The following is a 25,957-nucleotide window of genomic DNA, read 5'->3' as shown; positions in this document are numbered from 1 at the left end:
TTACAGTGTAGCTCTTCAAACTAATTAAGCTTCTTATACTTGCTTAACATCAATTCTGATCTGCCCCAGGTTATGGACATTTTAAACACCGGAAATTAGTCAAAACCAATATGCTTTTAGTTGCTTCTTAAATAATATCATGTTTCAATCTAAACATGACAAAATGAAAAGTGTATACTAATAAAAATACTGATAAATATGGTATATCAAAGAGCATCATTCCATCAACCTCCATCTCAATTTCAAAAGTAAACACGACCCATATATCTAATAAAAAATCTATAAATGTTTCATAATTTTTGCAAAACTGTTACAAGATGCCCTAGAATTACCCGTGCTCATCAACATATGAATACCCTGCTGGCGGTATTCCATTCATCTAGTCATTACACTTCTTAATGCTCTGCATGCTAGCCAATGGCTTCAACATAAAAAGTCCAAGTTTTGAGATATTTTCTCAAAATATCAAGAGCTATCTTAAGAACCACTGAACTAATGCTAGGCTTGTTTGTACTCATTTTAATGTATTTTTCATGCTGATTCCAAATATGGTCATGCAAATGCACAATTCTGAAATTTTTGAATTTCTAAAAAAATGTTTTAACTTGTCATCTGCAGTCGACACTGTGGAGAGAGTTAAAAATGTCCTCTCTTTTAAGGACCCAGTTCTGTCAAATCAATACACCTACACACTCATGAAAAAGACACTTGGTATGTGTTTGGTATCAAACTCATACCCAATAACACAAGGTCAATTTGAAAGATTTCAATGGCATATGAAGCATGTTGAACTGTGTCTTTGTTAATGAGACTGTTTGGTTTCTGTGAGTACATATCTGGGAGGTAATACCCACTAGTCCCTGAGATCACCTGTCTCGTGTCAGCCTTATGCATAATACATGCCAATTATGAAACATTCATGTCATATCACGATGAGCTGCTACCTTATCCTTTGGAAATAAATTGTTGAAATATTCTGGAATATTTTCTTACATGTTTATAGATGAGTGTGTGTGTTTATTTTAAATGAAGTAAGGTGAAGGAAGAGTGGAAAGAGAGGGAGGGAGAGAGGGAAAGGGGAGAGGAGAGGAGAGGGATGGGGAGAAGGAAGGGAGAGGACGAGAGGAGGGAAGAACAAAATGAACCTCTCTTATCTGGCCATGATGGGACCAAGCATTGGCCGGAAAAGTGAAAAATGCAGATAAGTAAATTATATGTGATACGATCAAGGGAAATGAGTCAGATGTCGCTATTATTGATTTTGAGATATTGGCAAAGAATTAGAAAGTGTTAAAATTCTTTTGTTTTATATTGTTTTCAGCGATTGATAAATTGATGTAACTTCACAAAGAAAAGTCGTATAAACATGGGGTTTTCAGTTTCTGAAAGCTCTAAACGTCCTCTTAAAAAAGTTGTAAAACTCATCTTCGACCAGGGCCGACATGCAACTCATTCCCCTTGATCATGTCACATAATATGTAATTCTACATTGAATGTCTGAAGCGCTAACATCGAGACAGCTAAAAAGGTTACTAAAAATGGGGTAATAGACTGAAAGATGGTATTTGAGTGCTAAATGCTTCGGTGCATGAAATCAAGTTCTCATTCTCAAAGCATTAAAAACATGTTTTTCTACAAAGATCAATTGTTTGGATAATAGAGAGATCCGTATAAAATAGGTCCGGGAGGCTGAACTATAATCTTGAAAACAACAGTTCTAGGTATACTGAAATGATCAGTACTTGCTTATCTCCAACACCCAATTGAGGCAAACGGCAGCCATTTTCACCTATGTTTTCATACCTTGGCAATACCTCTTCTAAACCTACATAGGAAGGGGCTGTCATTCCGATTCTTGTATTAGCACATCATGTCATTACATATGGATGGCACACAGGAGTTGCCAGAACCTACCACATGTAGCCCAATATTTGTGTGGCTTTAATTAATTGGGTAAGTTGAAATTCAAGATCAAAGCATAACATGCTTTGTATTTTTAAGGGTGGCAGGATGAGTGGAGAGGCCCAGTGGAAATGCGAACTTGGCAGAAATGGGGTATTACAGGTTAAATCCATACGCCCCTATGGTAGACATGACCTTAATCTTCCACATAGGGGCTCATGTAAATTTCAAATGAGTTGCCCATAAAGAACATCATAAAGGACGGATCAGACTCTAGTCGTAAATTGCTCAGCTAAAATGCCACTCTTTGCTAAAACTCAATTTCTCACTTCATAAAAGACGCAACTTTATCAACTATACTACCATTGATCAGACTATAGTAGTGAAATCCTCAACTGAATACCACATCTCTCGCCGATATCTCACTTCATACAGAACCAACTAGACACTAAGTATTATTGATCAGACTATAGTAGTAAATTGCTCAGCTGAATACATGAATTTGGGTTGGAAATCACCCAGCAACCCTCACTATGTACCATAATGACCTCATCCCAATGGCATAGTTCAATATCCTCAATTAAACAATCATAGTGCAATATTAGACCTCAAGTTGCAGAGTATGAGTTTTTGTACCCAAATCTTCAAAGGTCATTCAATGAATGTACAAATGTATTGGGGTTAAAGAGCTGTGCACTGATAGATGAGCATGTTGTGGATCCTAGTGCCTGGCTGGGTCCCGACACAATTGGTCTGCTTGAGGGCCCTGGGTATAATGTCGTACATATAATAATGTGTGTGTACTGCTCTTAGTAAATGCCACCATTCATCGTCATTTGCTCTATTGGAACATAGTTTTTGTTACCAGTTTATAATGTTAAAGATACACTAGCTTGCAGTGTGAGCTCATTCACAATCCACCATCATATATTTGCATCATAGTCTCACATTATATATATGTTTAAATCACAAACGGAACCCTATTTGAGAAGCTAGTGTTGTGATTTATGGGCTATAGTTACAGCGCTGATTAAAAATCTTTTCAATTTTCAAAGCCATTTATAATGTAAATATTTGGATTATTTACTAATATTAAAGGAATATACAGTTAATTTCTCATGGTACAAATACACTTTATTTGAGGGTGCTCAATTTTACTTCAAACACATAAGAAGAAAACCAGTTTCGAGAGTTATACTGTAAGGTTCGCCTAATGGCACTATCAGTTCTCTTGACATAAGTGGAATTTTAGGGCGTATTACACTAAATCACTGCGCGAAAGGTGCAATGGTGATGAGTTCCGGTTAAAAGTATATGGCTACTGGAGACAACGTGGTGTCCTTAGGGACCATGTTCTTCGTGAGGTTGACATGTTCTGATTTAAATGAAAGATGCTAGCCTATTAATGACTAAAATACAGCCTGTCTCAAAAAAAATTGTGCAAGCGAAAAGCGCCCTCTGTGACAATTAGAAAATACCGTGGTGACATAATGCTTACATCGACGTCAAGGGCATAGTCTTAGCTCTCAAATGCCGTTTAGTCTGTTCAATTTGCTTGTTTTAATCTCGAGATATGCTTACTTAACAACGAAAGGGTAAAATCACAATTGTGCCACTTTTACTAGGAAGAGAACTGTACATGTGAATCAATGATAGCATCACGTTTATCAAGAGTTCCTTCGTGAAATCAAAGAATGCATCAATTACACAACAATACAAAATTGTTTTTAATGTTTTATCATGATATAAAGGTATAATGATTCTCTTTTTCCTCTTACGACAAATTAAACGATAAATAAATATTTCACATTCTGCTGTAAAATTAAATACATGTGCATGTCAATGATTTTACCATGGTAAATACTGTTCTTTTGTCATTCAAGACATGTTAAAAGACAAACAAATATTACACACTAATGGGTAATGAACTTTGACAAATTAATGAAATTAGACAACATATCGCATCGCAGCAGCTGGTGTTGATGCGCCTAATGCACGAGCCCCGAAGGGGAGTATATTAGACGCATCAACATCAGCTATCATTGATTTACATGTACATTTCCTAGTAAAAGTGGCACAATTGTGATTTTACCCTTTCGTTCTTAACTAAACATATCTCGAGATTAAAAAAAGCAAATTGAACAGAACAAACGGTATGTGAGAGCTATGACTGTGCCCTTGACGTTGATGTAAGCATCATGTCACAACGGTATTTTCTAATCGCCAAAGAGGGCGCTTTTCACTTGCACAATTTTTTTTGAGACAGGCTGTAGATATGAAATGATACAAATCGATTTCACAAGAAAAGTAGGCCCTGTCCGAATTACTGCTAACGGAACAAGTTTTAATGCTAGTTTTGGTGTTGAAATAGCGGCGCTCGCTTTTCAACATTTTTTAATAAAAACTGATTCTATAAAGTTCCCCAAAATTGAAGCTTAAATAAAATTTCAGTCCTTAATTAATACAGGGATGACGTAAAAAGTGAAAAATATTGTCACGCCTGGTAGAAAACGCCGTTTGAAAAAGTTGATTTTTACGTGCTTTTCAATGGAGAAGTTATTTGGTGGTTTACGCCCTTTAGGCACAACCTAAAAGTGCCCTCAAGTAAAATTCCACCTGCAAAAGGCCACAGAACCTTAATTCTTGTTGGGATTTCAGAGGAGGGAGCTCTCTATTTGCACATGAAATTTACCCCAAGGCAAAGGAGCCCAAGTGCACCATTAGGTGAAACTTTTTGGGTGTCAAAATGAAATGACTATATTTCCCTTTAAGGAGAATGTTAATCATTACAAAATGAGAAATTTATGAGCACATGGCTACACTTGGCATTGACTATAAATGTCACACTGGGTTATTCTGATTTGAAATCCATACACCCCCTATGGAAGACATGACTTAATCTCCCACACAGGGGGGCAGATTTCAAATGAAGTCACCCATTCAGGTAACCACATTCAAAATTTATACTCTGTGTAGGAAATTAAAGCATGTTTTCCATAGGGGGTATATGGATTTTAACTGGAATAGCCTGTGCAATTCAGATTCATAATAGATAATATAGTCTATGTTACCGACCCTTAAAAGGTCCGTCCACCCCTAGAACAAGTTATTTTCTCCATTGCATTATCTATATTAAATTAATACTTACACTAATGATTCTGTCCCCGGCAAAGAGGCATCCTTCTTTAGCAGCTAGAGATCCCATCATGATACGTCGGATGAAGACGCCCGATTCCATGATGATGCCATGGTCTTTACTGCTCAGGAATAACTTGACAGCGCACTGCCTTGCACCAGCCATCCGTCGTCTCTTTACAACCTGTATTCACACGATTGAAGAGTAGAGAAACAATTGTTATTGACATGATGAAATCAACTTCATCAATGTTGAAGGTCGCCTTGTCTATCAGCTCTATTTTGGTTGAATTCAGTTGATTCTCTCAAATGTGTTAGGCAAGGATGATAGAGCATATATTTCTGATTGTCTATGTAGATCTAAGAGTGTATGAATGATGAAGCCGAATTCGACACAAGTTGTTGATATAACCACTCGGGGTACATCATAATTTTTTCGGGGTATGCTCCTAGCGGAATTAAAAATGGTAGATCTTTGGTATCGGATGATACAGGTGAATGGAGGCCTTTTGGAGCTGTGAACTGAAAATTTTACTCTTTAGGTTAGAATATAACAGGGTCTATCTGTGATACTTGCAAATAATAAAAAAAACCAAAAAACAAAACATTTTAGGAATGAGCACAATGAGACACTTGGGGTCTTTTAAGACTAGAGCTGGAACTCATAAGAATTAAGGGTCTTTTTGGTCAAATTCAGGGGGTTGTCTAGAGCTGTGCAGTCCAAAAACAGGGGTCTTTCTAGGGAGCATACATGTATGCTCTTGTGTTAACTTACCAAGTTGAGAACCCCTCTACTGTTCTTAAGTGCCTCTAGTGCTACCATCTTGTCTCCGACATTAGTCAAATCCACATTATTCACCTTGACCAAGCAGTCATTCACCCTGAAAGAAAAAAAAAGAAATAAAGAAAATGCAATGATTTATCGTGCGCTATGCACAGATGCAACACCTAGACGTTGATTCACTAGCCTCAGCACACTTTACAGGTTGTTGCTGACCACTACAGCTCCACATCATTCCATAAACCATTTAACATCAGCTCAATTTTTCCATGAGAGATTACTAAACCACCGCCAGGGTTCGAACCTGCAACCTCTCACACCATATTCGAAAGCCTTTTCGATTGAGCTAACTTGACTGCTTCATTTGAGCCAACTGTAACAAAATAATGTGATACAATTTAGTTGTAATTTAGTAGCAACTACAGACCAACAGGAGTAGCGGCACCGTGAATTATTTCCAAGGCGGGTAGAGTGAAATGGGAGGAGGGGGGAAAATTGGAAAATGTGTCTAAAATTTGGCATTCCCTTACACCCTAACTGGAAGTATGATGCATCCCGGTCCCCATGCCCCGCCACTGACCAACATCAATTATTATTGTTAAAAAGAGTTTTCTCGATTATCAAGAAACTTGTAGTCTTTGGATATTTCATGAATATCATTACAAACAACCCTACCCTTAGCAACCAGGAATTGAACCATCCAAGATATAGAGGCCGTCCGCGTGCCGTCATATGCCGCCATCTTGTGGGTACACGCTGCGATGGTCGTTCGATCTCCATGCTTGAACAGCAAAATCAACGTGGTGATGCGTGATAACAGCTGCGTGGCAAACGGCGCCCTGCGTGCAGTGTCCGATGCAGAACACGCGTATCATTTGTACCCACAAGATGGCGAAAGGCTGACGGCCTCTATTCTTAGTTCTTAGTCCAAGAACTGGCCTCAACTGCAATAGCTGCCAGGTGTCATATTTTCAGATGTGTATGATATACTACTACAGAAATTGTCAAATGTCTACAGGGCAGCTATTACAAATAAGCCCTTCTTGCAACTAAGCCTTTGATCTGTACTCACTTGAGTCTTCCATCAGCCAAGCTGCCTTTGTCAACTTTGGTAATAACGAGAGTACAGTCTTCCGGCATCTGTGGATCCTTGCTGTCACCAATGTCAAAACCAAGCACTGTCACATCACCATCATCCTATGGAGAACAATAACGAAACATAATCAGTTAAATGGAGACATTTACTCCCTGAAGATTAAACCTCAGGTTTATGAGACATAATAATAATGTATATTATATGCAGCATGAATATCCGCTTACGACGCACTCATGGACTGCAAAGGAGCTCAAGCAAAAGCTATGAAACCAAAAAAGACAGAGATGTTCATGAATAGTTAATGGATAGATAATTGCTAGCTCTTAATTAGAGCCCCCATGAGATCACACAATGTCCAGTGATCACTAAGTCTAGTGACTAGGGTGCAAACCTTTTGATCGCTTACTAATTAAGTCCTGTGTCTGCACCTCTCTTGTGATAGACACATAACCACAAATTCTTGATTGGCTGGATCGCCTATCTATTACATTAAGATGAAAAAGTTTTAAATGGCAGCCAATGTGTCACACTTGCACGATGCAGGGGGTGTCAGAGGTGGGATGAGCCCCATGATAAGAATTGATCAATTTTTCAAAATGAATGTCTAATTGACGCCATTTTAGTGTACTTTTTTTACAGCATATATTACCATACAAATGTGATTTTATTAAAGTTCTGTTACAATAGTCCCAAACAAAAATGTTTGGTAGACTCATAACCGTGCGATCTTACCTTTCCGATGTTGATTAAGATACTTCTTGCATCGATCCCGAGATGCGGAAAACCAATAGTCATTTTGTCCCACATAAATGAATAAATAACAAAACCCCCGATCCCCGGTGGACTCACCCAAAAGGTGACGCCACACCATATGATCGCCCCTTATCCGACTTGGGATCCCCTACTGGACCAAACTTGTAGGGGTGGCGGGTCCGGGATAATCAACATCGAAAGGTAAGATCGCACGGTTATGAGTCTACCAAACATTTTTGTTTGGGACTAGACTCAGTACACCGGTCGATCTTACTGTTTCCGATGTTGATTAAGATACTTCTTGCATCAACATCTGAAAGATCGATCTAGCAAGTAACCGACGGATGGAGGTACAAGATTGGTCAGCATCTGATCAGGGATCGGGAGCGGGTAACGATGGTTTTCGCGAAGTCAGAAAATATTTTCCCCCAACGGTCGAAAAAAAAAAAGACCACGCGATCACAGACATAAACCTCCTTACTTAATAAGTTTGGTGGTTAAGAATAGCGACACTGGTTCTTACCATGCTGAGTATTCTGTATAGTCTGAAAACCTGGTACCCGTACACCACCGTATTATGATCGCCGAACAATGTCCCGGTAAACCTCCCGCCCGCCTCTGATTACTAACGTAAACGGAAGTATCGTAGAGAAGGGCGAAGGTGGCTTCCGGGACACCGCCTGCTAGATCTCCTCAAGGGACAACCGAACGGTATACCCAAGATGATGAGATAGCTCGTGTCGAGTGGGTCGTGGGACGCGAAACCTTCGCGATCCCCCGGACCCCACCAACACCTGGACCAGCCCTTGCGACAGCGGCTGGACCGAAAGGCTCTGTAAGGGTGATGAATGCGGTCGTGAGTCCTCGCAAGGCTTGTGTTCGAAGAAATAGTGCTGCAGCGCCTTATCGGACACCCCAGCCTATCTTTGGCTTCAGCCGAACCTTGCCCAACCCTGGGGATTGGAGAGGGACGAATGCGGTATGCACCGCGCCCGCTCGTAGTCACGAGAACAGAGCGCCGAAACAGTGTCGCTCCAGTGTTTGTGAACACGGAAGCTAACCTCGAGACCGTGTGCAACTCAGCACCGCCGTCCCGAAGCCAACGCCAAACCGAAAGCCATCTTGAGAGTTACGTATTTAAGCGTCCGCTTTTGACGGAAGGTCAAAAGGGTGACCCTTAAAGTAATCTAAGACTGTGTTGGGATCCCTTAGGAGGATCACTTTCCTTTTTGGTAGACACTGCTTGAACATACCGTCGAGGCGTAGACTAATAAGGTAACCATCGGCTATGATAGTCGACCCGCCTCGAAACCTCGGTGAATGGAGAGGACAGCTGACTTATAGCTGGCCCCAGTGGCCCGCTGAAGTCTTGCTTGGAACTTTTCTGTCAGAAACTCCGAACTAGCAGCACAGAGGTTTCTAGCGGGAGAGCTATTTGTCTCATTGCACCAAGCGTAGTATGGAGCCCGACTCTGGCTATATCGCACGGAGGGTAGACTTCCGCCTAGCCCCGGCGATGAGAAAAACAGCTTCTGATGAAAAGTATCCCTCGCTGCGCGTTCCTGGTAAGGGCCATGCAGCTAACTGCAGGTGCTCTAGTGATAGACTGGTACCTCCGCCCGGCATCCGGAGTAGATCTGGTACATCGGGAGTGCCAGCTGCCTTGCCGCTAGCAGAATGACAATGCAGTCTTCCCACCCGATCTTGGCCACCACCCTCATGAGTAGTGAGATCGGAGGGACTGCATAAGCTGTCATCCTCCCCAGTCTATGGACAGAGCGCCCACGGTGAATGCTTGGGGTCCGCGACCCTTGAGCAGTACACCGGCAGTGGATGATTGCGATGAGATGCGAACAGATCTTTCGTGGGGTGGTACATCCCTTGAAGATCGCCTGAGCGACCTGCGAGCAAGGGACCATTCTGCTGGTCCCGACACCCTTCCTCGTGACAGATTGTGCGCGAGGATGCTGGTGACGCCCGCGATGTGTATCACTCTCATCGTAATCTGCCTGAACTTGCACCACCCTATCAGGTGTCGTGCATGCAGGCTCAATTGTGGTGGCCCGAGTCCCCTTGTCTGTTGGGGTAGGCTACCACGGTTGTGTTATCCGTCAGGACAACGGTATGTGATTCCACGATCACCTCCTCGTAAGCGAGGGAGGTTGATGTGAAACTCTGTCTCTATGGCCCCCATAGGCCCGAGACGGAGTCTCAGGATGTGGACCCCCAGCCCCGCTTTTGACGCTATGGTCGCTACTACGTGACATACCGGGGTGCAGGAAACCTGACACCCTGGGTCAAATTGGGCTGATGGGTCCACCACCAGAGTTCCTCTCGCCGATCTCCGACAACGGAACCGCGAGGATATTGGTGACGACTGGGCCTGCAAGCAGGCTAGAAGGTGTAGTTGGGTAAGCCTAACGTAGAAACGGCAGTACAGTACGAGGTCTACCATACTGGCCATTAGGCCTACCACCTTCATCCATGCCACAGCGGGTTTTGCCCGAGACTCGCCAAGAGTCAGGCACACCGCACCATGTTCGCACCCGCCGGGTGAGAGCACCGCGAACCCCTCCGTGAGGGTGATCTGGGCCCCTACAAATAGTGGTGTCTGCATCGGGACCACGCTGGACTTTTTTTTAGCTGATCAAAAAATCCAGGGCCCCGCGCCCTCCGGACCATCAACCCCATGAGACCCGTAGTCTTCAGTGGAGTGCGTCCGTATATGAGCCAAACGTCCAGGTAGCAACTGATGTTGACACCACTGTGCTTCAGGTACGCTGCCACCGCTCTGACCAAGAGTGTTAAACACCCTGGGAGAGATGGACAGGCCGGATGGCCGGTATCAAAACTGGTAATTTTGATCCTGTACCTAGAAGCGCAGATGCCTCCGATCTTGAGAGGCGATTGGCATATGCAGATAGGCGTCCGAGAGATCTAGCGATGCTGTTCCCATGCCCCTGATGGGGCAGGCTAGCACCGAGGCGAGAGTCCCCATTCTGAACCTCTTGGGCCTGAAGAACGTGTTCAACAGCCTGCGGTTCCGGATGGGACTCCCGTCGCCGGTCTTCCTTGGAGCCAATGGCTCCAAGATCACCCGTAGAACGGGGGTAGACCGGGACAATCGCCCGCTTGTGGAGAAGCTGTGTGATCCCTGTCAGTAGTGCCCGACGCTGGGGGCCGCCTGACGGCACTACTGTGGACCTCTGAAATGTGCAGACGAATGTGGGGAGACTGGGTTGCCAGTCTGTAACCCCCACTCACCACTGACCATACCCAGGCGCTCAAAGAGACGGTTTCCCACCTCTGGGTGAAGGCCATAAGCGGTCGTCCACTGGGAGAGCCCCCTGTGGAAAAACCGCTGAGCCCCCCAGGAATGCTCTGCCTAGCTTCCCTTGGAAGAGCGCTTGCTCTTCTTCGGGCTTGCCAGCTGTTCCTGTGCTACCCTTTGCGCCTCCCAGAAATGGGTGCTGCAGAGGTAGTGGGCTCGGTACTGTTGGTGGTGCACGGCCTGCTGAAGTCGGAGCTCCTACCCATGGTAAGGGCAGTTTCCGACTTCTTCAGAGTGCTCCTCACAGTAGCTTCTTTGCACGGTCCTCCACCGTGAGCGCAGAAGCATCCAAAGAGAAAAAGGACCATGCCTTTCCATCGCTGAGCGATTGGAGTGGCAGGCCCCACCCCCGGGCGCTGAGTGGACACCCTATGGGCTAGGCCCATGGAGCTCTCGTTGAGGCTAGCTGTTAGCACCGCTAATAGGCTCACCTCGCGGGAGAGCTCAGATGTTGTCTGAGCGCGATACGCTTGACGACATCTGGGTCCCTCTCGGATCCCCTCAGGTAGGTCCCGTGGTCCTCCCGCGCTACACGCAGAGGAAGCGTGCAAGCACGCCAAGGGCGTCATAGCTCTACTGAGCTCGACAGCCCCACGATATCTACCCGTGAGGTTTGCCGGGAATGAGAGTGCAGGCGTCCCCTGTGAGGAAGCAGCAGCTGAGCATCCTACTGAAAGGATCCTGGTCCTCCTCCATGGACTCCCCCTTAGGGGTGTCCGGAGGAAGATCAGTGTTGTTGCTCCCCCAGCGGGGGGGAGGAGATTGTAGTGATGTCACTACCGGACTCAGCTTCCGACTCCTGTCCGTCGCCCACAGTATCCGTATCATGCTCCGATGATGACGGTAACTGAGGACGGGCATCTGAAAGCGGGTAAGAAGGCATAACCACTGTGTGGCTCGCCGACTACCTGCCAGCAGAAGAGGGAGTACTCCCGCAAGACCCTGAGGTATCCGCCATGGCACCACTGGGTCCGCATGCTCTCGCAGCCGTCCGTCCTAGCGCTTAGCAGCACAGGGCCTACCCTGATCAAGATCTGGGTTAGCCCCATGCCGGCTGGCCTGGTCAACAGCTGATGTTGGTACTGCGTGGCCATCGCTAGGCGACACTTGCCACGGTGCTAGGCCGTGGAAGAAACACCCTGCGGCGGGTACCACGGAGCATACCCAGCCGGCAGCTGACCCTGAAAGGATCCGCCACCAGGGTAACCCCATGGTACTGCAGTACCAGCACCGCCTCCCCTTGTTGCCACAGAGACTGTGGCGACTAAGGCGGTGCTGCGGTACCGGTGCGGTATCAGCGTGGGTACCCGTGAGGGTTCCCGGCTGTGTACCGCTGTAGGCGTGGTTCCAGCGCAGGTGCCCGTGAGGGCTCCCGGCGGTGTACCACTGTACCCATGCCTCACCGCGCTCCCCGCAAGGGGATCAAGCCGCAGGTATGGGTACCCCGCTATACCGCTGTCCCTTGGCTAGAGGGAGCTTGCCTAGTACCACGGGTAGCTGAGCGCATACCCCGATCAATCACCTCGCCACCTGAATAGGCAGCGCCAATCAATGGAGCTATGCCCTGTTGATTTGACAGTGATCGATCAAGAGAGGGTAATTGACCCATTGACGATAATGGATCACCCACGCTCCGCTGGCTCTGGAGGACATAAGTGGGTTGTTGATCAGCTAGGCTGTTCAAGCTACTTACTGTACCCTCTAGAGCTTCGCCCAAGGTCGCTGTGTGTGGCGGCCCACTCACGGCAGCTATGCCCGGGTCCATAGCGGCTACCACTGAAGTCAAGCCGTTGCTCGTCTTTGTAGCTGCCACCGAATGCACCTGGGTCGCTGTCCCGTGAGAGACTGCGAGCCCAACCCCTGAATAATCGCCAGCCAGTCCCTGTGGACAGCCAGCAGCTATTCTAGGGCCCAGGGTATCACCGGCGGTCCCGCCATGGAACGCTGCCGTGTGACAACCCCAGTTGGTTCTGCTAAGACTACACCCACAGCGTTAGCAGCGGTATCGCCTCTGCTGAACCCATGCATGCTAGGGTTCAACCCAGGCAAGCCCGGGGTACCCTTGCATGCTGCCCGTCGCTGGCTACTACCGTGGCTGTTTGAGCCCGTAGATATGCCTGCAACAAACGGGTGTCCTCCTGCTAAAAACCCGTGAGGATTTTCGCTAGAGGACTGGTATCCTCCTGCTACAAAACCCGCTAGGGTTTTCGCTGGTGGTTACCGCTCTGCTGCCTGCTACTTTGCTCCGACGATAGTCAGTGCTTTTTACGCTGGCTGCTGAGCCTTTGGACGCCTTAGCAGTCCCGAAGGAACCGCCTGCTTGTCCGGGGACCGGAGCCCCTTAAGCAGACCTGCCATGACCCATAGGGGCTGTCACAGCAGAATCTACCGTGTCGACTGGTATCCTCCTGCTGCAAAACCCGCTAGGGTTTTCGCTGGTGGTTACCGCTCTGCTGCCTGCTACTTTGCTCCGACGTATAGTCAGTGCTTTCGCTGGCTGCTGAGCCTTTGGACGCCGCTTAGCAGTCCCGAAGGAACCGCCTGCTTGTCCGGGACCGGAGCCCCTTAAGCAGACCTGCCATGACCCATAGGGGCTGTCACAGCAGAATCCACCGTGATCGACCTTACCAGTGCCCTTGGTAGATTTCTTCTTCGTCTTATGGCGATGACGGAGCCTATCCCAATCGCAAGCTGGAACTCGGAGAGTCCTAAGCAAAGGAAAGACATCTAGAAGATCGTGAGCACTCCCTGTGGGTGAAACAGAGCGGGTGTGGGTCCCGCTCCGTCACCAGGGAAGGGCAAGCCCGACAGGGCCGAGGCGAAGCGAGGAGAAAAGGGAGGGGGCACTACCCCCCCAACACGCGACTCAAGCCCAGTAAGCAAACCTGAGCACGGAGGCTGGTCGCTAACGTTAGTGGTAAAGTAAGGACTGGCTAACTTTATTACTAAAATGTCAGACGGGTCCCTACCAATCCCCACCGTATGAATATCTGATTAACTCGTCTTATCGGACGGTAATGAAGACATAACGATAGAGTAATCACCCTAACATAGCAACAATAACCTACCGTACATGAAATACAATGTGTATGTACAAACATCTATTGTAACTTACAGGCTGCAATGGTTGTTTTACGTGGGAAACAAAATGAATGGCGCCAACGAGCGCCATTTTGAATTGCTCGTGTGTCCCGTGATACAAACGGAGGCACGATATGTAGCTAAGTTTTGGATCGCTTTTTTGTCACTTTTTCGCCAGAAAATGCCGTCAAAACTATCCTCAGCCGAACAATACCGGTTTGGTTTTACCTAAGGTGTGAAACTACAACCGTATATCTCGCCTTTTGGTCGAGAAATTGATACACAGTGCTATGAACAATCGATAGGCACGCCTGTGTCAGTCGGAGACCAAGGAGGATAAGGGCGATCATATGGTGTGACGTCACCTTTTGGGTGAGTCCACCGGGGATCGGGGTTTTTGTTATTTATTCATTTATGTGGGACAAAATGACTATTGGTTTTTCCGCATCTCGGGATCGATGCAAGAAGTATCTTAATCAACATCGAAACGGTAAGATCGACCGTGTACTGAGTCTAATAAATATCAAAGAGTAGGAAGCTAAAATAATTTTTTGAGCAATTTCCACACAAAACCTGAAAGTGGGAAAGTTCCCTTGTCTAAACCATGGAAGAAAGAGATAAGAAGGAACCACAACGAACGCATTCACTTTGTCCACTCCCTTTACCGACATTTAATTGACATTGTTATTCATGAGGATTTACTTTGATCAATACACCGCGTTAAATAGGTGATTGGTATTGTACTCCATGTATTTGCATGTCTTCTGGAGCGTGTCTGAAGGATGATTTGAACTAATGACCTTCCGTGCAAGCACCATATAGGATTTTCTCTGGTGACGTGATCATCGGTCATTGATGGCCTACATCTTTTTCTTCCATTCGCCCAATTTTCCCGAACTTTGATGACTTTTTTCTCAGAGTTGGCAGTCTTTGGCACTGAAACGAAAGTTAGCTAGTTACGATTATACACATATAAACTATTAAATTAAACAGGTTTCATGTACCGGACTCAACCGAACATTGTGCATTATTTAAGAACATTTTGCATCTATTTTTCATCGAAAAAGTCACCAAAATCTTACCTTATTTGCTAAAGATGAAACTCAGCAAAAAAAACGGCCGATTTTGATGACCTTTTCGATGTGTTAAAGGACATTTTCTACACAACACGATCAAGAAAACAGTTTGACTGTAGATCCCAAAACAAAGCTACTATACATGTTCGGAGCATCAGTGAAATTCCATAATCTTACTTCTGGGTAGCGTTTGTTTGTTCTTGGATGGGTTTGTTATAGTTTTTTTCCAGTAATGATTTCGCCAAGCATCGATCGCGGTAAATGGATCATACATGAAAGTAAGTACCATTGGTAGCTTTTCTTTTCATGCGTCAATAGATAAGCGGATTAAAACTTGGTCGATCGAAGTCGTTGTGGTTCCTTCTCATCTCTTTCTTCCATGTCTAAACATCGATAGGGGCCTTAGTGGCACTAACAAAAGGTTCTCACCAGGGTTGTTAATCACAATATGAAGCAAAATATTATTGATAAGACTGAAAGTCAAGAGGTGTTACCTGTTTATGGTTTATTAATGTTCAAAGCAGAAATAATGTATTCAACTGGAAGGAGTTTCATGGTCTAACACCTTCAGGTTTTTTTAATTGTACAAAAAGAACTATGTTAACAGTCAAACTGGAAAGTAGTTTTGTGTAACCTATAAATGTAGAATAAGAATGAATTGTGGTGACAACAGTTTGATATAAGTTTGGTAATGACAGAGGGCATTATATGGCTTTTGTTGGGTGAGTAGATTAATGGAACTTACCCAATTGTCTATCCCTCTGGAAGATTTGAGCTAAATATTTCTTCCAAGGGGAGTGTGAATTTCAAACAAAATATATGGCTTTACCTATTCCACAATCTGGGTGAGTATTTCAAACAGAACTTGTCTACCAATTGTCTACTCTATTTGAAACCCATACTCCCTCTGGAAGACTTTAGTTAAATACTTCTTCCAGGGGGAGTGTGAATTTCAAACGAAATAGCCAATATGCAAGACTACCTCAACCGATGACCAAATATCACACATGTGAGTAAACATATATACTGATTCTCAAAGGTTAAAGCATTCTATAGCCGTGTTCAGACGGGCTTAGGGGTAAGTTAGCGTTAAGCTAACACGGCTACCTCTGAGGTAGCTTCGTGTTAGCGCCTGGCCTGAACAAGTATCGTGTTAACTACCTCGAAGCTTAACACAGAAGATTTACCTCAGAGAAATCTCTGTGGTAGCGCGCTAACACGAAGCGATCGTTCCGTGTTAGCGCCCGTCTGAACAAGATTCGGGGGTAAGATTGACCTTATGGATGCAACACTTACAGGTTCGCAGTATTTTAAATTTCTTTAGCAATAAATTCACAATAATTTATCTCCGTTTCTCACCGAGAATGAACATGATGAAAGAAGCACCACAAAAACAAAAAAACAAAAAAAAAACAACAACAACAAAAAACAAAACCCATTAAACTGGTCAAAAGAAGAAACGGAAGAGCTGAAAGATAAATAAATTGAGTGGAGAAGAAAATAACAGAAACACGTGTAGGACATAATTGCCCTGAAACTAAGAGCCATCGGATTTTACAGTGTACTTGCAGTATAGCGAACGACCCTATAACTTCCAGGAAATTCCTATATTTACCACGAAGCAAAGACCGAGCCGTGCAGCTAACATGGAGTGCTTAGAGTTTAAAGACCACGAGGAAGGACTGTGTGGACAAGTATCCGTGTTAAGTCATGACCTTGCACTACCTCCGTGTTACGGTAACACGGAGGTAAGCTCCCGTGTGATCATGCCTTATATTCATAAGATTTTCCTCCAAGCATTATCAGAAATCATTATCATGATCCAGGACTAATGACAGACTCTGCCCCTAGACATTACAGCCAAACCCTTTGTAATGATTTGTGTTAATGGATAACATGATAATGCACCTTAATACCCTTCTTCTACCGCAGGCATTTTTTGTAAGATGCAACCCCCTCCCTGAATTTTCTATACTACTAAACAATGTGTAATTTAACAATAATAGCAAACATATTATCTTGTTGTTTTTGAAATCAACATATAGCCATTGTTCTCCTCTATTCATTGATACCAAAATAAGTACAAGTAGTTACCATGACGTCATTCTGTGAGTATGCCTTCAAGAAATATGGAAAATTTCATTTGTACACAAAATACTGGCCAAAATCATAGAAACAAGCAATTTTCATCATATTCTTGGCTATATATGAAAGGAAATTAATCATTATTCTAATCTACTACTAAATTTAAAATCAATAACCCTTATAATATTTTCATAAGAGCAGCATAAATTATGCTGTTGCACCAAGCCCCCACCCCCGCCCACCTACCCTCCTCCCACTACCCTCTTGGGCCGAGGTCGCACCCTTAATTACCCTGGCTAGGGTGGTATGTCGGGTTTTTCTACAATGAGTGTAAAGGATGGTCCACAACTGGCCAATAATAATTCTTGCTTTTTAAAATCAACAAATTGTGTTTTAAATTTTATTTTGATCTAAATATTCTTTAGGAAAACAAACCTTACTCAGTTTTTGGGTATCTTTGAAATATTGTTCCGTAAAAAGGGTATTGTCAAAAGTCAATAAAATATTTTCAAAATACTTGCATGAGCATGCATAGTTGCATATCCCAATACAGAGGGACTAGGCATGTACCGTACATAGCTACTGGAACATCATGATTTTACTCTAAAAACCCTGTCATCATAGAGGACTGCAGCCCCAAGTATGAACTTGTAAAATACAGTTTTATTAATCTCAGAATAATGTCATGGACCATACAAGATCCCAGCACAGCTTTGCTTTCATGTCTCCAGCTCACATGTGTGAGATATTAGTACCCTGTCTTCCCTCCGATCGGCGATGAAAAAAAAAAAAGGTTTGTTTTGGTAACTCAACAAGAATTTCCATGGTTGTATATTGCCTATGGTTAAATATACACAGATGCTCTATGTATGAAAATCATTGAGGAAAGATGTAAAATGAAATGGCAGATTTTGTAGATGGAGTGCATGAGGTAAATAAAGTGGCGGCACAATGAAAACTTTTTTGGGGGGGGGGGGTTCATTGGGTGGTAAAGTGAATGGGGGTGGGGAGCAAAACCATTGAATGCCCTTGTTGAAATGCTCTTAAAAAATTGAGCCTAAAAACTGATTGTTAATCCCCAAATGAGACTCATAACATTATTTATTGATATAGAATAACGTAAACCCGGACTACACCAAATCATGAAGAAAAGGATTCATTTACTGGCATGAAACATAGATGACTGATATGCTACCGCCTAGTTCCCCAACTCCCAAAAATAAATGCACATATGCTTTATCACCTCATTACGTTAAATAGATGACCCTTTATTGACTATATATACTTGATAATTGATTTGTTTTGGTCCACGCTGTGACATGAATTACAAACAGGTCTTCATTAGAGATCTCTCCAGGTTCTACAATGAATTTCCTCCGTCAGCGGTCCATCGGCTGAAAGATGGGCAAACGTGCAATCTATATTTTGTTACTTCGTACCAAGTAAAAGTTCAAGCATGGCCACGGGCATCATGGATGCAACCGGCCTAGTAACAGGACACCAGTTTACCTTGTAGGCAGTACCAGTCCTTACAAAATTAACTTTGTATTCAATTCAAATTCAATACATACAACTACTAATATTCCCCATTTGCAATCTTCTGTTTCAAAAACTTGCTGACTTTGCAGTATCTGATAACTCTCTGCCATCAGTTTTGAAGATTTAAGGGGTTGGTCACCAACCTTTGCTCAGTATTTTTTGTGGGGCCTGAGAGCACATCAGACATATCGAATTGCATTTTGAATACAAAGAATGTTTTTCTGATATCAAATAATTTTGATTTTTTTTGAAATTATTAAAAGTTGATATTATTGATATCGTGGGAAAAGCCGACCATAATTTGAAAATTTTGAAGATAACCCATTTTTTCCCAAAGAATGTTTATCTTTAATATACGAAAAGTCAAAATTTTCAAATGCTCATTGGCTTTTCCCCCAGCTACATTACATACACTTTAAGTATAATCAGTAGATTTATAAAATTTACTACGAGGACTGTTAAATATGAAAAACAATATATGTATAGATGAAGTTTTAATAATTTGCCATAAAATGTGTTTATATCGCCGATAAAAAAAAAAAAAATTACTTGATATCAAAAGGACATTCCTTGTATTCAGAATACAATTTGATATGTCTGATGTGCACTCATGGCCCACAAAAAATACTGTGCAAACATATCCGATACCTTATTTAAGACAAGGCTGAACTAATGTTAATTGTAATAGGGGACAAAAGTTTGCCAAACCCATAAAATTATTTTCCGTTACCATCATTATCATCAATACTGCCATAATATTTTTGGTTAGTTAACGGAGTATTTCGTGATCCTAGCATCTTCTTTTTATGACATATTTCAGTAGATATCCACGAAAAAAGCTTATTCCCAAAATTTCAGTTGCTTCCGATCATGCGTTATGAGTTATGCATGATTATGTATATTGCACTGCTCCATAGACAATGTGTTGTAATTTCGTTCTGGTGCACCAGAACGAAATTCAAATTTCACGATATCTTTGCTAAACGAATTAATCTGCAAGAAATATTTTGTACATAAACATTATGTAGCAAGAGGTTTCCAGTGATATAAAAATGTCAACTTTTTTTGAGAAAAGTGGGGGGATGATGCTGTGGATCACGAAATGCCCTTTTAAATTCAATTTTATGTTATACAACAACATCCCTGGAAGCTATATTACAAAAGGTCACAGCCTAAAAGCCATTTGTCATTTTCTTAATTGTATCTAGTCCCTACACCTTGAAAAGGCAATCAAACTACTCAAACCACTCAGTTTAGAATTGAGATGTAGGTTTACTGTTACACAAGAAAGGATTTTGGTTAACCCTAATCACAAAAAAATCTTACAAAACCTTACAAAGCAAAAACACTGCGCATCCATGTAGCCCACATGATGCCATGACACAACCACTGTAAGTCATATTATACGCACGGGTTCGTTGGCCAGACCAAAAACCCATGGGCCCTGTTAGGGTTAAATATAGGTCCATATTTTTACAGATTTTACATTTGTAGCACTTAAATTTTGTCAGTAGCGTGCAAAAAACAGGATTTTGGGTTAAAATGTAGTTAATTTAATGTGTTTTTACCCATTGGAGTGGCACATCCCTGTATGACTCATTATTAAAGTAACCCATGTCAAATGGAATATTTTTCATTTGCTAGTATATAACCTCATTAAAGCCACAATGTACAATTTCCATCAAATTTTAATTTTATTTATTATTCTGTACTCCAAATGCTATGTTAGTAAAAAGTTGTGTTAGTAATGTCAGGAAAGGTTCCTGTCCATTTTAAGCTGAAATAACAAGGTAAAGTGAAAGAACATGGAGTTTTAATTCGGGGACTTTGAAAATATCTGAATACGACACAATGTAAAAATTGCTCTGTTGACCTGAGAAATGCACACAAAAAAAGCGCAGTGATTTATAGTGCGCTACGCACAGGCACAACACCTAGACGTTGATCCACAAGCCTCAGCACACTTTACAGGTTGTCGCTGACCACTACCGCCCCACATCATTCCATAAACCATTAAACAACAATTCAGGGACTTTGCTGCTTCAAGAGCGCACACCCTAGACATTCCATACATAACCATCGCAACCAGGATCAGCTCCCCGAGTTTCGAGACAAATTAGCAGTAAGTTCCTTGTCCAGGGGAAGTTCAAGCTAACTCAATTTTTCCACGAGAGCGTACTAGGCACCGCCAGGGTTCGAACCTCCAACCTCTCACACAAATGTGTCTGATTCCATTTAGGTGTAAGTTGGGACATGTGTAAACATTACAAATATCCTGAAAAATCAGATTTGAAAAAAAAACCACCTTAATATTATTTCATTGTAAGATCGTACATTATGGCTTTAACCACCAGATGTGTCAACAACGGGTGATGTTTCATGTCAACATTATACATAAAATCATTTGAAACCTAATAAGAAGAGTACTCTATTTGTATACATGTTTGTTAATGCATTCACTAAAAGGAAGGCATCTAAACCATATGATATTCCTTCTGATTGAACTGGCACAATGTATGTTTGTGTACTGGGGCAATTCCAGTTGAAATCCATACCCCCTATGGAAGACATTACAGTAATCTCTTCCACAGGGGGTGTAGATTTCTAATGGAGTCACCCATTCAGGTAATCCCATTTGAAATTCACACTCCCTATGTGGAAGATTAAGGTCATGTCTTCCATAGAGGGTGTATAGATTTCACTTGGAATAGCCTATTTGGGGACATCATGTATGGCAATCTGGGTCGTCATTCTGGTAGAAATAGCCACATGAATGCAATCTCCATTTGAGATAGACAAAAACTATTATCTTAAGATGAACATAGCTTTAGGCTTCTTAGTCTTGCTTCATGCTCGGCCAATTTTACTCTTTTTCACAAATTGATTTCTGGATATAATTTCATTCCCTTTGTGCTCGCACAAAGTTACTGTATAAAAATCATGACATGAGGCTTATCTTGAGAATCTTGAATGTTAAAGAACTTCTTCTTGTTTCTAATTGTTTCATGATTATTCATGTTTTGAATGCTGAAGATAAGCTGTATTTAACCATTAACGGCAGCTAAACTTTTAAGGCTTGGAGGCTTCAGCTTCCCAGATTTTATGTAAAAAACATAAATATCAGCCTATTTTAGGTACATTTTAATCACTAAGTCCCCCCCTCCCCAGCCAAAAGTTTCTACGTACATCCCTAGTACTAAAATTTGGGATAGACAACTTCATGCAACATGGAGATTTTCCAAAAGCATCCTTTGTACTCTAAGGTGACAATTGCAACAGGCCTATATCAAATTGAATAGGTCATACAGGAAATCTCAATTATGTAGAGGGTATCCGTATTGCCTCATTCAATTTCCTATGCAAGATCACAAGCAACTGCATGGGTCAGCTGCCAATCCAATGTAGTTACTGTACTTGCCTTCAGTAATTAGTGGACTAGTTAGAAAGTATTGTTTTGAAACCTAGCTATGTCCCTAGTGCCCTGTGCGGCAATTTTTTTTTGCAGCCCAATCCTGGTATTCCCTGAATGACATGATACCAACCAGACCCGACCCGACCCACCCCGGTCAATTTGGAACGATCCCGCCCGATCGGACTTTTTTTTTCCTCGCAATACTGTACAGGCCGATCTAAACTTCTGCTCAAGTTTGTTCGGTTTATATAAGGCGGAAATTATTTGGCTTCTGTTACTGCGCACATCAATAAAGTCCCAACTCATGCTTGCGTAAATTCACACAAGAGTGCGCCAGTCATGCATTACGCTATGTACAGCTAGCGTAAGCACTGCGCCCAACAGTGTGCATGTCATTCTATATCAATACACGGTGTTATGAGTCTGATTTTTCCGCCTTATATAAGCCGAACAAACTTAAGTCTCATCCCGATCTGTTCTAGCTTTTCCAGATCCGATCCGATCAAGGTTAATTGAAAACTAAGAGTGACTACCGTACATTGCATTTATGTACACTTATACAGGGTGCCGGCAATGTACCGTGTGTAATGGGCTATTCCATTTAAAATCCACACTACCCTTGTGGAAAATTTTGGAAATATTTTTAACAGGGGGAGTAGGAATTTCAAATGGAATGAACACATTAGCAGCTCCATTTGAAACTCACCATTCCTCAGTGGAAGATTCAGGTTGAATCTTTCTCATAGGCAGGACAGGCGATTTCTTGCGGAAAAAATAGCAAATTATGCGCGGAGATTATGCGAACTTTAATTCAGTGCAAATCATGTATCCCTGCCCATAGAAAAAAATAGCCAATTGCGTGGAAAAAAAGGAAAAAAAAAGTTCCGCGTAAATCGCCTGTACCTGCGCATAGGGTGTATGAAATTCAAATGGAACTGCCTAATGTGTTCATTCCATTTGAAATTCAAACTCCCCCTGTGAAAGATACTTCCATAATCTTCCACAGGAGAAGTATGGATTTTAAATGGAATAGCCCAATGTGAGTGTTACCACTCATAGTATTTTAATTCAATTCTCATGGGAATACTATAAATATATATTAATTATTTATCGCTCAGGCTAAGAAACAAAATTCAATTGTGCTTTCTCACTCCAAATCTTGCTTTTAACACATTTCTTGCTTTTCAAGAAATGCCAGAAGACATTTAATACCATATAGTTCCCTATTGTTGCCTTAGTTTTAAAAGTCAAAAACTTCAATTTGGTGACCACTCTCTGGCAAGTAAGGTTTTACGATTAATTAGACTTCTATGGACCATTTAGAAAAAAATAGCCCCCATGTCCCTCGGCATCCCGGCATTTTTCGCTAGAGGCCAAAATCCAAAATGGCCGCCGCCACCATTTTGAAAATTTAAGTTTTGAACTAGAGCACCTATAATCATGCACAAAGACACTTTTTCGGATATGTCGAGTACAAGGATTCCGATTCTGACATTAGTTTGACATTACGGCATCATTTTCACCCAGAAATCCAAGACGGTGGCCGCCGGCGCCATCTTGAAAAAATAAGTTTTGAACCAGAGTACATAAAATCGTGTACAAAGACACTTTTTCCGTTAAGTCGACCCCAAGAAATCTGAATCTGACATTAATTTGACGTTATAACATAATTTTGGTAGAGCGCAAATGTGATTTTTGAATGAGAGCAGAAGCATAAGTGTGTCCAGACACCGTGTGGTAGCTAAGGGGGTGCAGAAGTTTTCACTACTTCCCCGCGTGCACGTAATTGCACAGGAGTAGGGAAGTAGTCAAAATACCGTACTAGGACGCTGGCGTAATTAACCAATAAGATGTCTGGATTACCTTATATTTATGAGGTATAGTAATCCTCATCATCATCAAATGTTACCATTTGCTGTCACTTCATAATTTTGATACTAGAATTTACAAAAGCAGAACCTAATAAAGACTTGTTTGTCACAGTATTTAGTACATTACAATCTATAGATTTTTGGAAAAACAATGAAAAACAATGACAACATCCTTCTCTCACATCGAATATTTCAATATACCTGAAGTAGCTACATCTACTGCACTTTAAAATAAGACAATGGAAATGCTAAAAGAAGCAAAATCATAATCAAATTTTACCAAAATCATGAAATGCATGGAGCAAATCCATCGATTACAGGAGAAGTGAATAGCATTTTCACATCGCTGCCAGCAATGACTTCCTTTATACTATTTACCAATCTATGACAACCTGAATCGAGACAGATTTTTTTCTCTGTCTAACATGCACATTTCATATCATAATTATTCACTGTAAAGGATAATATTTTTGCAGTAATAAAATTTCATATTATGAAGAGAACCCATGTTTTTTCAACATGAGATATTTGCGTGTGCGTATATTTCATTCAAGGCCTATTTTGGAAGAAAAAATATTTGTGTGCATGATAAATTTGTGAATCAACTACACTCGCAAAGTTCGTGAAATTTTCATGCACAAAATCATGCTTTCATGTACTGCGATCAACCAAAATTAGTCCGACGTCGACTCAAATCAAATTTTTTTTAAATATTTCTAATATTAGTTACAATATACTAGCTTGATTTCACTGAAAACCTCGATGCTTCTATCACCGGTTTTTGTTAGAAAATCAATAAAAGTTTACTTATCACAAAAAACAAAGGTATTACATAAGAAATACTGACACAATTCTCTCAGTACATGCAAACTAGAATTTTTAACATGCGGCTCAATTAGTAAATCTTGAGTTTTACTATGAGCAATCTTGTTTTTCTTTTCAAAATTATCAGCAAGCACATCGATATATAGTGTTGGGCAATATTAACTATTTTCTACTACGAAACCCGAATCGTTGATCAATCAAGCTTGGTAAAATAATTGTAATGGCATAGAATTCAAGTTACTGTAAATTTCGAAAAATAAAACACACACGATAACCAAAAAAATGGATAAATAGGAATTTAACCCTGAAGAAAACTGCTTTTGCCCTCAAATTCTTCTATCATCAAATTGTCTCTTCTCTATCTTCTTTTCTATCTTTTGAGTTTTATTTGTTTTTGCTATTTTGTTTTTGTTAATCCCGCCATTTCCCTCACATCTGTAATCAATACTGATAGAGCAGATAACACTAGCCAATTTTAATTGAGAAAATCTGGCTCAGGAACTCTATGATTTACAATACTGATAAAAACACAAAATCACAAGGTTCATCATGAGAAAGTTAAGTGTCTTGTCCTATTGAATCTGACGATACCCAAGACATAAAACAAAGGCCTGAAACATTAACAAGTCAAGGGCCTGAAGGAACGCAAACACAACCCGTGAATAGCAGCGTCACTATGGGGGAAATTTGGAACCTCCCGATATTTTTTCCTTGCCCTCACCCCCTCTTTTGAGGCAAAAAAACCCCAAAGTGTCCACTTTTGTGGCAATTTTGTGCAAAAGTTTTTGATTTTGCCCCCCCCCCCCCCCCCCATGCCTTGAAATTCACTTTGCCCCCCCCCCCTGCCTGTGAACACAAAACAACATAATGGGTGGCTCCCCAACAAACACAAAAATGTTCTTAAAATGTTTTGAATAAACATTTAAATGTCAAGTTATATAAAAATCATGAAAACATTATTGCAAAATATTTTGGGCAAACATTTTTGTAAAATATTTGTCAACAGTTACATAACATTGATTCTGTTAGAATGTTTTTTGTTTTGTATTACATTTTCAAAAATATTTTAC

General features: G+C 42.0%; 1 protein-coding gene across 1 annotated transcript in view; it reads right to left on the bottom strand.

Annotated features, from left to right (window-relative positions):
- Nucleotides 1-25,957, bottom strand: part of LOC140171104 (disks large homolog 5-like) — a 172,311-nt gene that overhangs the window by 21,205 nt on the left and 125,149 nt on the right. The window contains 3 exon segments of the mRNA XM_072194272.1: nucleotides 5,051-5,221; nucleotides 5,813-5,918; nucleotides 6,891-7,015. Coding sequence (XP_072050373.1) covers nucleotides 5,051-5,221; nucleotides 5,813-5,918; nucleotides 6,891-7,015 — 402 coding nt within the window.

The sequence above is a fragment of the Amphiura filiformis genome, chromosome 15, assembly GCF_039555335.1.
Source record: "Amphiura filiformis chromosome 15, Afil_fr2py, whole genome shotgun sequence".
NCBI classification, from domain to species: domain Eukaryota; kingdom Metazoa; phylum Echinodermata; class Ophiuroidea; order Amphilepidida; family Amphiuridae; genus Amphiura; species Amphiura filiformis.
Note: the sequence above shows the minus strand (reverse complement) of the source record. Positions and strands in the feature narration are given on the sequence as shown.